Below are 15,842 nucleotides of genomic sequence, written 5' to 3' on the forward strand. Positions count from 1 at the left end.
GTGCAGACGCTTGTGCAACGAGACCAGCTGTAAAAATCACCGTGTGGATTTCTCTAACGTGTCGCTGCAGCTCGCTGGATTGTTTAACACCAACAGATGGTTCACTGCTCCAACAGACCCTGAAAGTTATTTTCTGTGGCTCCACCCACTGATTTACTCAGCCAATGAGATGGTATCCTTTATGGATTTGACATAAAAAATGTACTGTTGACATTTATAAAGGGAGCTCAGTGAGAAGATTGATGTAAGAGGTGGAAACTCCTGACCTGACCCTCAGTTCTTACCTGTGCATTTCTGGGAGTTCCTTTCTCTAAGCGCACTACACTGGGAGGGGAATATTTAAGTCAAGCACACAAACTGATTTACTATTATTTTCAACACACAGTCTCTTTGTGCAGATATTTTACAAAGACAAGAAACGCGTCTTATACTTTGCGCTCGATATGGCAGAGTTAAAGCTGCACGGAGATTTAAGAGCTCATGCTAGAAGAGTGAATGCCAACAAAGATGTGATAAAAACTTACAAATAACCAATTCACCCAACTCTAAATGTGCTCACTGTACTCAGCCCCCACTCTGTGTGGTTTATGTCTATGCTCTCCAGTATTCTCCCTTTCAGCCACTCATTCATTGAACCCATCTCCTCCACATCTCCACCTCACCCAAATCAGTCAGAGCACCATCCGAGCCTAAATATTCATCTTCACCACCAGCAGCATCTAAAACGCCGGGAGTCCCGTCCTAGATTCTGTCACTGCTGGGACTCCATCAGAGTCCAATCTCCAAATACACTGATTAACTTCTCCATCTCAGAAAATCACGTTCAGTTCTTCCAAGTGATCTCTCCTTATTGAATTAATGTCACGTCTAAAGCACCAAACAAACACAAAACACAGCAAATGAAAAAAAAATCTACTGGAGACTCGAGCTGGCAGAGCGCACACAATCAACCCTGAACTGAGTCAGAGTGAAAACATGAATTAGAAAGTTCTGAATCAAATACAAATTATAACCTGACATAAAATCACAAAAATATGCTGATGACATATTTTGATGCAGTTTAGTTTAAGACAGTTTCTTCTTTGCCAAACAGAAACTTTGGGGCTGTCTTGGGTTCCCACTCTGATAAACACCAAACAGCAGTTTTCAGTGGAGAGTCCACAGTGTCAGAGTTTGAAGAGGAGGCATTAGATCATCTCCACAGTGAGCATGCAAATCTTTGGTTCCTAAAGAACTCAAAGGGTTGTTCGCTATGCATTGATCCCTCGGGGTCAGACTGTCAGCACATTCCACTGTAACGTCCTGCAGCGTCTGAGGGAAACATGCAGCACAAACCACCTGAACCTTGGAGCGTGCCGTCCATACAAGATGTGGGTCAGTTTCAGAAAGACATAGTGGAGAGATTATGAGGCCGTTTTCAAACTGTTTTAATTTCCTTTGTCTGCAGTGAGATTATTATTCACAAGTGGAAACCATTTAAGCTGCCAATCATCCCAGGTGAGGAAGTCCCAGCAAATTCATCCCAAGGTCTGATCATGTGATGTTCAGTGAAACTGCAACAAAGCCAAGAGCTACAGCTCAGACTCTGCCGGCCTCAGTTAGCAGGGTAACACAGGATGTACAAAAACACAAGGTACTGGAAGATTTGTCCACACTGCTCAGCTCCACTAGAGGGCGACATCATCCAGTAGGCGGGGCTCTCCTTCTGCACTGTGTTCAACCATTGTGTCAATAATAAGTGCTGCTGTGAAGAGAACAATTCTCAGACTGAATGTTGAACATCAGCTAGTTTCTCCTGTTGATTTAAACCTTGTTGTACAGATGGAACATTGGCTGTGGATTATTCTTGCTGCTCTTTTCTTTGGTGAGATACAAACATCAACATGTTTCCTCTGCTTAAATAAATGTGTGAGTCTGATTAATGGTGAGTTTTTAACTTCATGTTTATTGATCCATCTCTTCCTCTGCATGTTCTGTTCTTCCTCAGAGTGTAAAGGAGAAGACAAAGTGATCCAGGAACAAGGAGATGTCATTGCTGCTGAAGGAGACACAGTTACACTTTACTGCAAATATGAAACAACTTCTACATATGCTACATATTTGTTCTGGTACAAACAAGATGTGAACAACTTTCCAAAGTATGTTTTAAGGCGAGACAGTACGGGAGCTGAAGAGAATGCTCAAGAGTTCCAGGAGGACAGATTTGATGCTGAGCTCAACAAGACATCAGTTTCTCTGAAGATCCAGAAGCTTCAGCTGTCTGACTCTGCTGTGTACTACTGTGCTCTGCAGCCCACAGTGACAGGAAACAGCAAAACTCTGTACAAAAACCTTTGGAGCAAAGACAACAGAATACTCCACTACATCCACTAGAGGGAGCCACACACTGTTAAACCTCTGATTCTTGTGTCATTGGACTGATGACAAAGACAACAGAGAAATGAAGCAGTAAAGATCAGAGACAGAGACAGAGCTGCTGTGGAAGCACAAAACTATTAGAAGAAAAATAACTTTATTTATAAAGAACACTTTCTAACAATGTCATTTACAGTTTGTTTGTCTTCTGAAGAAACAGAAACAAAACTGCTTCAGCTGTCAGATATCACCACTCCGACATCTGAGCTCATAACCCACAAACAACTGAGACACAGTAAAAAAGAATAACAGATATTTCAATCAGAGTTAGATATCGTCTCGTATCCTCCTGTTTTCAACAACACTCAGGATCCAAAGTGATGGAGGTAAAGTTTGTGCGACTCCGTCACAGGAGAAAATCTCAAAGGCTGCAGATGAAGACCATCAGCTGACAAAATGCTCCTCCGCTTTTTTAATATTTGAATGTATTGTTATAAATTTACACAGTTGTAATAATATGACACAGAAACTGCTGTAGAAAATCACTGAAAACATGCTGAACTCAAAGGTTGATTATAGCGTTATTAGAAAAGTTACAAAACACTTCTTCCAGAATCGCAAAGAAAAAACAAGAAACTCCCTGAAATTCAAAAGGTCAAAAGAACGTTATCACAGATACAGCAGCAGAAATGAGCATCCACTGAAGGGTGGTGCTGGCCTTCCTTAGTGATCGGGTGAGGAGGTCAACTGTTCATGAGGGACTTCTTACAAAAAAAAGAAAAATGAACAGATATTATCAGAACAAATGCTGCCAATCAGAATAGTTGTTGGAGTAGTGTAAAGGTGTTTGAAATACGGTTTTCCCCACAAAACTTTCAGCACTACGACTGCTGTTTGTGGGTCTTCATGTGCAACGACAAATGATGACTCTGGCGGAACATTTTCCCACAGGTTTTACAGTGATATGGTTTCTCTCCCGTGTGGATAGTTTTGTGGCTTTTAAGTGACGTTGACAGAGTAAATCTTTCCCCGCAGGTCTCACAAACATACGGTTTCTCTCCTGTGTGCGTTCTCATGTGGCGCAGAAGGTTACAGCGTGTAGTGAAGGTTTTCCCACATGCTTGGCAAGGATGAGGCCTCTCTCCTGTGTGGCTCGTGGTGTGGATTTTAAGCGACCCTGACGTTGTAAATCTTTCCCCGCAGGTCTTACAAACGTGAGGCTTCTCTCCTGTGTGGCATCGCATGTGGCTCAACAAATTACTACCTTGACTAAAGGTTTTTCCACACGTTGTGCAAGAATATGGCCTCTCACCGGTGTGGATTCGCTGGTGGGCCATCAAATTACCACTTTGATTGAAAGACTTCCCGCATGTTTTACAAGAGTATGGCCTCTCGCCGGTGTGGATTCTCATGTGGTTCATCAAATCACTGCGTTGAATAAAGGTTTTCTCACACGTTTTGCAAGAATGAATCTTCTCTCCCGTGTGAGTTTTTGTGTGACGCAACAAAACGCTCTTTTCACTAAAGGTTTTCTCACACGTTTTGCAGGTATGCAGCTTCTCGCTTGTTTGCATTCTGGGACGTGTCCTCTTTTGAGACTTTTTCTTGAAGGCTTTTTTACATTTTCTTAAGGGAAAACCATCTCCTTTCAAAGGCTGTTTACCTGTATCAGTGTTACACTTATCAGCTGGCATGGGAGAGCTTTCTGTATCATTGCTCTGACTTCTGCTTCTATTTCCAGTCGAACCTGAATTGACATTCCTGCTTCCTTCCTGATCTTGGCTCTCAGCTACAGCAGAGCTGTGAGCAGCGAGCTGGTCACTGTCTGGTTCTGCTTCACTCTGGTTGCTTTCCCCCCAAGTAACAGTCACCTTAAAAATGGTATCATTCTCTTCCTTCTCTACAACCTGCTCGTCCTCCTGACTGCCGCGCAGTTCCTGCTGTTCCTCTGTACTCTGAGGAGGTTCTGGTTCCTCCCGGTCCAGTCTGGAGCTCCTCTCCTGGTTACAAAGCTGCTGCTCAGGAAGAACCTCCTCCTTACAGACATGCTGCTGTGCAAGGTCTGGAAGGACAGAAAGAGACAAGAAAAATAAACAAACACGGTTATGAGGTTATGACAATAGGACATCACCATATATTCCTATTACTTAGTCAGCGTGTCAATCACCGTTCATTGTAGCAAGTTAGGGTTTCAATCCCAGCTGTTGTGGCAGTGCCGGGAATACATGTGAGCTGTGTGGAAGTGCAGAGTACTGAGAAGCAAGGTTTCTTTCACTTTGTAAAAATGGCTCCAAATTAATGGATGTCTACACTAATTCAGTATTTTGGACTAACAAAACCAAGATGCCCCCCTCCCAATGATGAAACTAACTGACCACCGACTCGTTTAGTAGTACTCAAATGTAAATTATTTTCCTGGTTCATTACAAACCACCAGTGCAGTGCTGTGAAATAAATGCACTGTGATTAACCGGGTTTTTTTTCCACTGCCCACACGCAGGCCTCGTTACTGCCAGACCTGCTGAATGAAAAAAAACAGAAGAAGCCGTCTGACAAAGTGATTCCAGCGAACCACAGCAAGAGCCAACGTGAACCTTCCTCAGAGGAGCCGGCCTACCAAAATCTCTTCAAGAGCACAGCAACAACTCATCCAGGATGTCACAAAAAAAACAGAACAACACATAAAGAACTTAGTTCAATATTCAACAACAAGACAGAATCTGGGAGACCAGACGAGACAAAAGTTCAACTTTCTGGAAGGTTTGAGTCCCGTTTTAAGTGATGTAAAACTAACACAACATTTCAAAAAAGAACGTCATAGCAACAGTCAAACATGGTGGTGGCAGTGTGATGCTGTGGGGCTGCTTTGCTTCTGGGTGATGTTGAAATCTCCCAATTCTTTTAATCTTTGGGCTGAAGGAAGGACAATACTCGGTGTATAAATGCTCAATCAACAATCATTTATTTCCATACAATTCAACACTTATGAGCATTAGAACCATCATGATGGGGAGACATGCATGAAGAGGGTCACAGCGAGTCTCAAAATGGTGACGGGTTACACAGCCTTTTATAGTTCCTAGCGGCCACAACCTAGTCGTAAAAGCCTAAACATTCACATTCTTTCTCTGTTACGGCGCCTAAGTTATGACCTCGGCAGTTGTTTCTCTGCTCTCTGTAAAGGTGGGGGTATGGAATGTGGTCTGTCTCTTCTGCCCTAGACACAGAGTCTCCTGAACAATCTTTCTTTTTATGATTCAACAATAAAGCATGTCAAGAAAACAGTGTAATACATTCACAGCAGATCAAGGATACAGAGTGATGCACACTTATGCACACACTAAATGATTATGTTCTTTTAACCCAAAAGTATAATGAGGACTAAACTACATACACAGCACACCATCTAAACTAAAGGATAATATATGTCCTACAGCTGTTATCATAATTCAACTACTTTGATTACATACATAAGGTAACATATGATAACAGAATAATATCACAGTGACGACCAGAAAGCCCTGACGGAAAATCCCAGTCCGACTTCAAAGTCTTAAAGGATTTCGCAGCCTGCGGTTCCGCACCGTCGCAAACCTTCCAAATGCTGAACTGCAAAACTTTGGAACAGCTTTCTGCCTCCACTCTTGAGTCATTGGCCTTATGTAAGCATCTCCTCTTCATGTAATCTTTGTGTTTTGTCTTGATCTAATCAAAATGTAACTTTTAAAGAAAAAAAAAATCTTAAACACAAAAAATATCAAACTTTTTTGAGTACAGTCGAAGGTCAAAGTCAAATAAAATTAAGATTTATATGGAATCTAAATTAAGGCAAAAAATGTACCTTTACTCTGTTTTCTTGGAAAAGTTTCTGACATTAAGTTTTTGTGCTGCTGAGAAGAGCACAAACATGAATTAATATTAATAATAATTCAGTGTCAAACTAACAACCCTCGGGCCCGTGGCTCAGAGTTTATTGGTTCATGTACAATTTTACTGACTTGTCAAAAAAGCTTTTATTTGCATATTTTAAAAATATTAATGCAATTTAATTGATACGATATTTTATATTATTTCACTTTTAATTTGAAAAATGTTATGAAAGCCTAGAAATGAATACGGTGGATTACACCCCACGCCCCCCTGCAGACTTAAAACTGGAGGCTGTGAGGACTTAATGTTGTTTATTCACACGCTGCTCCTGAATCTGTTTGTATTGCAGGTCTGTGTTTAGTTGCTAAAGTGGATGAAATGCTCGTGTTTACATCATTTAACACATCGGCGTGCAACAGAGCCGTGCATTAAACGAAGCATCAAAGCAAAGGTATGTATGTCTGTACCCATTACAGGTACTGCACTGCAGTGGTTTGTATCATATCTATCTAATAGACTCCAGTTTGTGCATGTAAATGGAGAGTCCTCTTCACACACTGAGGTTAATTATGGAGTTCCACAGGGTTCAGTGCTAGGACCAATTCTGTTTACATTATACATGCTTCCCTTAGGCAGCATCATTAGAAGACATAGCATACATTTACACTGCTATGCAGATGACACCCAGCTCTATCTGTCCATGAAGCTAGATAACACACACCAATGAGTTAAACTGCAGGAATGTCTTAAAGACATAAAGACCTGGATGGCCGCTAACTTTCTGCTTCTTAATTCAGGCTGGACGACTGTAATTCATTATTATCAGGAAGTCCTAAAAACTCCCTGAAAAGCCTTCAGCTAATCCAAAATGCTGCAGCAAGAGTCCTGACAGGGACTAGAAAGAGAGAGCAGATTTCTCCTGTTTTGGCTTCCCTTCATTGGCTTCCTGTTAAATCCAGAATTGAATTCAAAATCCTGCTCCTCACATACAAGGTCTTAAATAATCAGGCCCCATCTTATCTTAATGACCTTGTAGTACCATATCACCCTATTAGAGCACTTCACTCTCGCTCTGCAGGCCTACTTGTTGTTCCTAGAGTATTTAAAAGTAGAATGGGAGGGAGAGCCTTCAGTTTTCAGGCCCCTCTTCTGTGGAACCAGCTTCCAGTTTAGATTCAGGAGACAGACACTATCTCTACTTTCAAGATTAGGCTTAAAACTTTCCTTTTTGCTAAAGCATATAGTTAGGGCTGGACCAGGTGACCCTGAATCCTCCCTTAGTTATGCTGCAATAGACGTAGGCTGCCGGGGATTCCCATGATGCATTGGGTGTTTCTTCTTCACTCACTATGTATTAACAGACCTCTCTGCATTGAATCATTAGTTATTAATCTCTGCCTCTCTTCCGCCGCATGTCTTTGTCCTGTCTTCCTCTCCTCACTCCTCACTGGTCTGCAGATGGCCCCGCCCCTCCCTGAGCCTGGTTCTGCCGGAGGTTTCTTCCTGTTAAAAGGGAGTTTTTCCTTCCCACTGTCGCCAAAGTGCTTGCTCAGGGGGTCATATGATTGTTGGGTTTTTCTCTGTATCTACTGTACAATATAAAGCGCCTTGAGGTGACTGCTGTTGTGATTTGGCGCTGTATAAATAAAAGGGAATTAAATTGAATTGAAGAAAGGCTCTAAAAAGATTTAAGAACTTGGAGGCCCCTAACAGTCATTCACCAGCATGGTCACAGGGCGTCATCTGATTGCTGGAGTTTTTTCTACACTACTGTAGAGTCTTTGCTTTACAGTATAAAGTGTCTTGATGCGGTTGCTGTTATTTAGCGCCATATACATTGAACTGAAATTAAAAATTGCTCTTTTGATCGTCTTATGTGTCCATTTTCTGGCGCTGGTTGATTATATTGATACCACTGTAACTCACACTGTGGATTTATTTTGCCCAAAAAATCGCTACAGAACAAACGTCACAGACTCACCTGTCCTGTGCAGCTTGATTTGGGGTTTCCAGGTGATATCCAGCAGTCTGCGCTGACGGTCGATCTCTTCCTCGTACTGGACGATCGTTTTTTCAAACTCCAAGAATATTTGTTCAGCAGCAGCAGTTAGTCGCTCGTTGATAAACTCTCTCAGATACTGAACTGAAGGCATCGTTGCTGCCGCAGCTCACACACTCAGCTCACACAACACAACACGACACAACCGACCTCCTGCTGAAACAAAGATTAGCGTCTCTCCCCCGTTTACTTCCGCCTGGTGCCACACGGTGAAGTTCCGGCAGAAGAGGAGAGTTGGCTTTTCGTTCCGCTTCGTAAAGCTCGAACGTGTCTGTTTCTCTTGCTCCCCAAACACTTTTATAACCACCATAAGTTTTCAGTTTCTGTTTTTCTCCGTTGCTGTGAGGGTCCATGCAGAGTGTATCCGGTCAAATTTCCACCAAAAGCAGAAATAAATAAATAAATAAGCAGAGAGTTAGAGACCACAGTCTGCAGGAATCCACAGGAATTATTCCAGGTACATGGAACACCAGGAATTTGAAATGTCATCTGTTTAACTTTGGGCAGAATCGGTGCTGCTGCAGTGCCAGAAGCTGCTGGATTAGTTTTCTGAGGGTCCCGGATGATCTCCATCACCTTGCTGTTTTCATTTGTTGGAAATTAAAGTTTTGAAATAAACTGTGCCTGAATTAATTATCCAGTTGTTCATTATATTTGTTCATTAAGTGGGTCACAGATGGTACTGTTGTTTCCATCCAGGTTTCTAAAAACCTTATCAGTGAGCTGCTGATTAAAGGAGCTGATGATGTGATTTTTAGCCTTTGGAAAATGAAAATGATAAGTTTGTGATGACCACATCTTTAAAGTCCTAGGACCTGGCGTCCACATATGTGGACATCACATTTTGGGTTATTTAGACCAAAATACTCAATTTTGCTCTACAAGGGCCTGATATCCACTTACGAGGACGTTATACTGCCACTGTTCTATCGACATTTTAAACAAATATCCTCATATGTGGCTCTGATTTTTCTTAGAAACAAAAATCAGGTTTAAAAAAATCTGGTAATTCTTTGTTTTTACATTCATCAGGTCCCAATCAGCCCAAATATCAAAGAGAAATTAAAAACGCTGCTGTGGAAGAGTTCGGGTCTTAGGAGGTTAAAGTCCTTCACATTTAATAAAGCAAACAACATAGAAGAGCTGAGCTTCAGTAAATGAAACATGAATGAAAATGAAACACAAAGAATGTTATGGAACCAGGTATGGCGTGAGGCAGAAACATCCCATTGTGTAGGTTCAGACTTTTTAACTAACAGATGTCAGCGTGTGAGAGTAAACGGCTGTTTTTCCAATCAGCTGAATTCTTCTGGTTCACCACAGGGATGTTGTCTCTCTCCCCTACTGTATATTTTGTACACCAATGACTGTCGGAGTACACAGCCTAACAGGCATTTCATTAAATATGTGGATGACACAGTCATGGTGAAGAATATTCCCATGGGCCTGTTGTGGATGAGTTTGTGTCTTGGTGTGATCAGTCATTCTTAAAGATCAACACCTTGAAAACTGAGGACCTGGTAACTGACTCCAGGAGGACATCCCCCCATCCTGCACTAACAGTAGTAAACAGTGCAGCCATTGAACTGGTGGACAGTTGGAAGTAAGTTTGTTCTTGATCATGCTCTGTCCTTTCAGTCACATCTTGATGCTACAGTGAAACAGATCCAACAACAGCTGCATGTTTTAAGGAGATTGAAAGTTTTTAATGTTTCATGTGAAATGATGAACCTTTTTTTAAATAAAGGTTTGATTGAATCTGTTTTACTGTTTTGTATCATTGCTTGGTTTGGTGATCAGACTTGGTAACTTGGTTACAATATTTAAGTGCATATTAGAAACCATTGTCCATTTGGCCCAGCTGGTTACATTTTCTATTTTTCTTTTATGATTAAAAAGACAAATTAGGAAGATTTTTTTAAACATTTTTTTGATGGACATTTGAACCGACAGGTGTCACACGCTGTTTCACCACAGAGTTTAATCCTTCAGTCAATTCAAATCTACCAGCTTGTTTGCAAATCTGCTGCTCCACACACATAAATACAAATAACTTATTTTACTTTTTATTGCTAGTTTTTAAGTCTTTCTTCATGTATTGTGTTGTAATTCCTGTGTACTGGCTTTGTGAAACATGGATTCATGATGTTAAAGGCATGCTAAACAATAAACCATATATATGTGTGTGTGTGTATATATATATATATATATATACACACACACACACACACACACACACACATACACATATATAAACACCAGGAGTCAGGTTCTGTGAATTCTTCTGGTGTCTCCACATTTATAGCTCATCTAATCTGGAAACATATCTGACTCTGAGTCTCACTTTTAGCTCAGTGATGGAGAACATTTGGCTCGTTGTCCTTGCACACAGTGCAAAGTGCTCCATCCTCCCTCCTCACAGTGATTCAAATGCTGCTAACAGTCTGTGAACCAGGAGGAAGAGGAAGTGAGAGAAGTCAGACTCAAAGAGGAGACAGAGGGCGACATCATCCAGTAGGCGGGGCTCTCCTTCTGCACTGTGTTCAACCATTGTGTCAATAATAAGTGCTGCTGTGAAGAGAACAATTCTCAGACTGAATGTTGAACATCAGCTAGTTTCTCCTGTTGATTTAAACCTTGTTGTACAGATGGAACATTGGCTGTGGATTATTCTTGCTGCTCTTTTCTTTGGTGAGATACAAACATCAACATGTTTCCTCTGCTTAAATAAATGTGTGAGTCTGATTAATGGTGAGTTTTTAACCATGTTTATTGATCCATCTCTTCCTCTGCATGTTCTGTTCTTCCTCAGAGTGTAAAGGAGAAGACAAAGTGATCCAGGAACAAGGAGATGTCATTGCTGCTGAAGGAGACACAGTTACACTTTACTGCAAATACGAAACAACTTCTGCATTTCCATATTTGTTCTGGTACAAACAGGATGTGAACGACTATCCGAAATATGTTTTACGGCGAGATGCTTCTGGAACTGAAAACGCTCAAGAGTTCCCGAAGGACAGATTTGATGCTGAACTCAACAAGACATCAGTTTCTCTGAAGATCCAGAAGCTTCAGCTGTCTGACTCTGCTGTGTACTACTGTGCTCTGCAGCCCACAGTGACAGGAAACAGCAAAACTCTGTACAAAAACCTTTGGAGCAAAGACAACAGAATACTCCACAACATCCACTAGAGGGAGCCACACACTGTTAAACCTCTGATTCTTGTGTCATTGGACTGATGACAAAGACAACAGAGAAATGAAGCAGTAAAGATCAGAGACAGAGACAGAGCTGCTGTGGAAGCAACAGAACTGTTTGATTGGCTGAGCTATTAAACTGGCCCCGCCCACTGAAGTTGAGCTCATCCAATGACATTATTTGTTGGTCATTGTGCTGCAGTGGAAGAACATTGTTCATGTGCTGTCTGTCTGGCTTTAATAACTCCAAAGACATGTTGCTGCACCTCTTTTTGCTTCTATCTCACATTATAGGTGAGTTTAAGAACAGGGATTAAAGTTTAGTTGAAGCTGCTGCATTAAGCAGATATACAGACTGCATTTCACTACTTTTCTTCTTTCTTTTTCCAGGACTAACAGCTGGAGACTCAATCACTCCTCAACAACCTGAAGTCACTGAAACAGAAGGAGAATCTGTCAAACTCACATGTAGCTATGAGACAGATGCGGGTGGTGCTTTACTTCACTGGTACAAACATCATTCTGACCTTCAGGCTCCTCAGTTTATACTCTGGAAACAAGGCAAAGGGGGACACAACTCAGTATATTCCTGATGATCGATATGACTCAGAAACATCTTCTACATCAACTACTCTGACCATAACAGCCCTAACCCTGGCAGACACAGCTCTCTACTACTGTGCTCTACAAACACAGTGATACAAAGTGTAGAAGAGGCTGTACAAAAACCTGAACACAGATATCTGACTACTCTTCAAAGAGGAGGGAAGTGGTATTCAAAGCACAGCTTCATATCAGATGGATTCTGCTAATTCCCGTTTTATCAGAGTCACTGTGGTTACAGCTGCTAATGAAACACTGTGGGAGGATTCACATGAGCAGCAAATCCACATCAACCACAAACCAACTGCAGGAACGTTCAGACACAATAAAAACTGTCAAACATCAAAAGCTGCTCATTTACACTATTTTATATTTAGTGGATGAGGACATGCAGAAATGCAGCAGAAGCAAAATAAACAGAGTAACAGAGGTTTATCTCTTTAAGGTAAAATCTCTCACATGAAGCTAAAAGTCTTCAGCTCAGTTTTTATTCTTTTGCAGAATTTATGTTGTATAAAATAAAAACAGTAAGAACTCTTTGTTCTCATATTTAAATAAAATTCAAATTTCAAGCTAACAGCTGTTTGAGAATCACCTTACTGATGTAGAAATATTTTATTATGTCAAACTGTTATCTTTTGCATTTTTTAGAGATTCAACCAACAAAATGTGAATATTTGTCTTTTTTGTGACACAGTCGAATAAATAAGAGTCCAAATATACAACATAAAACTGGTTATTTGCTAGTTTTCTGTTCTGTGTAGAAAACACTGGTTCATGTGTTGAGTTAGGAGCATTTCATGCTTGAAGGATTCATTACTCAGTGTTTAGAGTCTTAACAATCAAAAACATTCCCCTGAAAATGATCAGGTACAAGGACTGGACTGAAAATGAGTGAACAAGCAGCCAATGCAAGGAAAACTTTGAAAGACCTTCAGGAAGCTGGAGAATGATTTCTACCCAGTAATGCACATCACTCAATAACTTCGTCATGACTGAGTCTAAAGAAACGCCTGTGATATCTAACAGAGCTGATACTGAACTCTGTATTTATTTTTTCACTCCTACAGATTTATAACTTGCCAAGTATGAGAAATTTAGGAAGAGCTACCAACAGCTGATGCTTTACATCCAAAGCTTCACTCTGTGCAGAAAACAGTGGAAAAGGATTTTTCTAATCAGGCTTTGATATGATAAACTTGTGTTAGGTTGTTGAAACCAATCAGCTACAAATGAACCTTTAAAGTCCAGTGTTGATGCTGGCTGGTTTACACGTGTACTTCTGCTGTTTAATACACGAGTGAGATTATTCTACATTCTGCTAAATATTTCAAATATTCAAAGCTCTTTATTTACAGGCTCCACAGAAACCAGGGCCAAGCCTATCCAGAAGAAGCAGCCTTTGGAGGAGGAGCTACAGCAGTGAACATGAAAGGCTTCATGTAGGAGCTGAAGAGCTGCTGTGTTCTCTCTATTGTTCATTCAGTCCAAGAGAAAATCATGTTGCTGCTTTTCATTTGGATGATGATAGTCTCCTTTCAGACTGGTGAGTCATCAAAAGATGGAGTGAGATGTAAAAGGAGATGATGGACATGAAAATATCTGGATGTTGTTTGAATTGATTCACTTTTTATAAACTAAGTTTAAAGATGCAGAAACATGATGGTGAAATATGTCTTTGTTGTTTTCAGGATCCTCTGAGGATTTACTGACACCAGCTAAAGATGTAGTGACGAGTTTGGAAGGAGACACTGTGACTCTCTCCTGCAACTATTCAGGTTATGTTCAGAACCTTTTCTGGTACCATCAGAAGTCTGGTTCACATCCACAGCTTGTTATGGCAGATTATTCAGAGCAAACAGAAAAGCTGAAGTTTATACATGACAAAGAAAAAAAGGCAGTTTCATCTGGAGATCTCCTCTGCTGCAGTGTCTGACTCTGCTGTGTACTACTGTGCTGTGAGGCCCACAGTGACAGGAAACAGCAAAACTCTGTACAAAAACCTTTGGAGCAAAGACAACAGAATACTCCACAACATCCACTAGAGGGAGCCACACACTGTTAAACCTCTGATTCTGTTACTGTGACTGAAACATTGTTCTGCTTCTCTCTGGTGTCAGTTGTGAAAAACACAGTTTGTTTTGTGCCACCACATGTATGTTACTGAATCTAAATCAGTGTAAATCAGCAGGCTCTGACACACTGACACAGCCTCATTTCTCTGTATAAGGAAACTGTCAGGGTCTCTGAGTCATCAGGATTTTGAGTTTTGTAATTTCATTATTTGTTTTTGTTTTTTAGAAGTAATTTATGCTCCTCGTTTCTGTTAATAATGTTTTGGTTTCTTTGTGCTTTTGAGTTTTCCTGATCCCTTTGTTGGTTCTCTGTTGTGGTATTTGTGTCTCTAGTTAGTGACAGAGGACTTCAGGTTGATTGTTTTCCTTTCCTGTTCCCTCAGTCTTGTCCCCATGTCTGTCTCTCTGTGTCCTGTCTCCATTGTTTCCCTGTTTAGTTGTCAAGTTAATCTTGTCTCCACATTCTGTTATGTTCCTCTTCCTGTTTTATTTTGGTGACTGCCCTCTGTGTCTTGTATTTAGTTTGACTTCCTCTCACATCATTGTGTTAGTTGCCATCAGCTGTGTTCCCATTTGTTCCTTTTAAGATAAGATAAGATGCCTTCATTAGTCCCACAAGGGGAAATTTCATAAGGCTGCCGACCTATTGCACGCAATGGCGGCGCCATCTTACCCTCCGACCATACATACATTGCACAAAACATCACATGGGGAAGACAGCTCAGAGAGGTATAACAATGGAAATGCACCACATGAGGAAAGATAAGGAGAAAAAAATAACTCCCCCCAGACTGAGCTCCAACAGGGAGATCAGTTTGAGAACAGAAAAAAAACACCTCTGCACATGAAAAACTCTTAATACACCAAAGAAACACATGACAAGCCACAGGTAAAGGGTGAGAGACAGCCAGTGTAGACAGTACATCCGGGCCTGCAGCATAAGCGCTGGTCTCCATGATCTACCGTCAGCATCGGAAGGGAATTAGCGTCGAAGGCGTTTGGAAAGGGAGGGAGGATGAGTGTACATCTGCATGTGTATATGTTTGTGTGTGTGTCTGTGTGTGTGTGTGTGTGTGTGTGTGTGTGTGTGTGTGTGTGTCTGTGTGTGTGTGTGCAGAGTTCAGCTGAGACAGTGTCCTTCGCCCTGCCAGGCTAAGTAAACAGTCTTCCAGCCAACCCAGGTGGCCTTGCATGGAATGGGAAGAAACAGTCTAAACACAGTCATTATCAGGGTGTTGTTGTTCGGCTCCAGCCTTGGGACCGCAGCTGGCGCCGAAGGGGTCTCTGCATGAAGTGATGGTGGTTTGTACTTTAGTGCGAACAGCTCATATGAATTTCAAAGCTGTTCTAACAGTCTGACACTGGTCTCTCAATCTCCCGTTGGAGAGCCGCGAGCTTCTCCATGATGTTATCAAACTTACGCTCCGTGATGTTGTCATTCTTGTGCTCAAAGAGCTGATTCTGAGACCTCTTGACCGCAGTGAACTTCTCCAAGATTCTATCAGTGTTGCACTCAATGAGCCCATTCTGAGAAGTCGCGCCTCGTCCCATCGTTTCAATCCCAGCAGGCAGCTGTGGTGGGGCGTGGTCTGCGGTGCCGCGCAGGGAGGGCGGACGCACCTGCACGGCATCCTTAATCACGCCCACCTAGTTAAAAACACGGGGACTCAGGGGTTTGGGTG

At 41.5% G+C, this 15,842-nt stretch overlaps 2 protein-coding genes across 2 annotated transcripts in view; both read right to left on the reverse strand.

Moving 5' to 3' along the window:
• LOC120715464 (zinc finger protein 845-like) overlaps positions 1-15,842 on the reverse strand; it is a 218,014-nt gene that overhangs the window by 54,143 nt on the left and 148,029 nt on the right. The window lies entirely within an intron of this gene.
• On the reverse strand, positions 2,528-8,523 carry LOC120715487 (zinc finger protein OZF-like). The gene is made up of 2 exons (XM_040002517.1): positions 8,207-8,523; positions 2,528-4,417 (listed from the first exon to the last, which is right to left on the reverse strand). The coding sequence occupies exons 1-2, from the start codon at positions 8,376-8,378 to the stop codon at positions 3,237-3,239; spliced, it is 1,353 nt and encodes a 450-aa protein (XP_039858451.1). The 5' UTR covers positions 8,379-8,523; the 3' UTR covers positions 2,528-3,236.

The sequence above is a fragment of the Simochromis diagramma genome, unplaced genomic scaffold, assembly GCF_900408965.1.
Source record: "Simochromis diagramma unplaced genomic scaffold, fSimDia1.1 OVJJ01000443.1, whole genome shotgun sequence".
NCBI classification, from domain to species: domain Eukaryota; kingdom Metazoa; phylum Chordata; class Actinopteri; order Cichliformes; family Cichlidae; genus Simochromis; species Simochromis diagramma.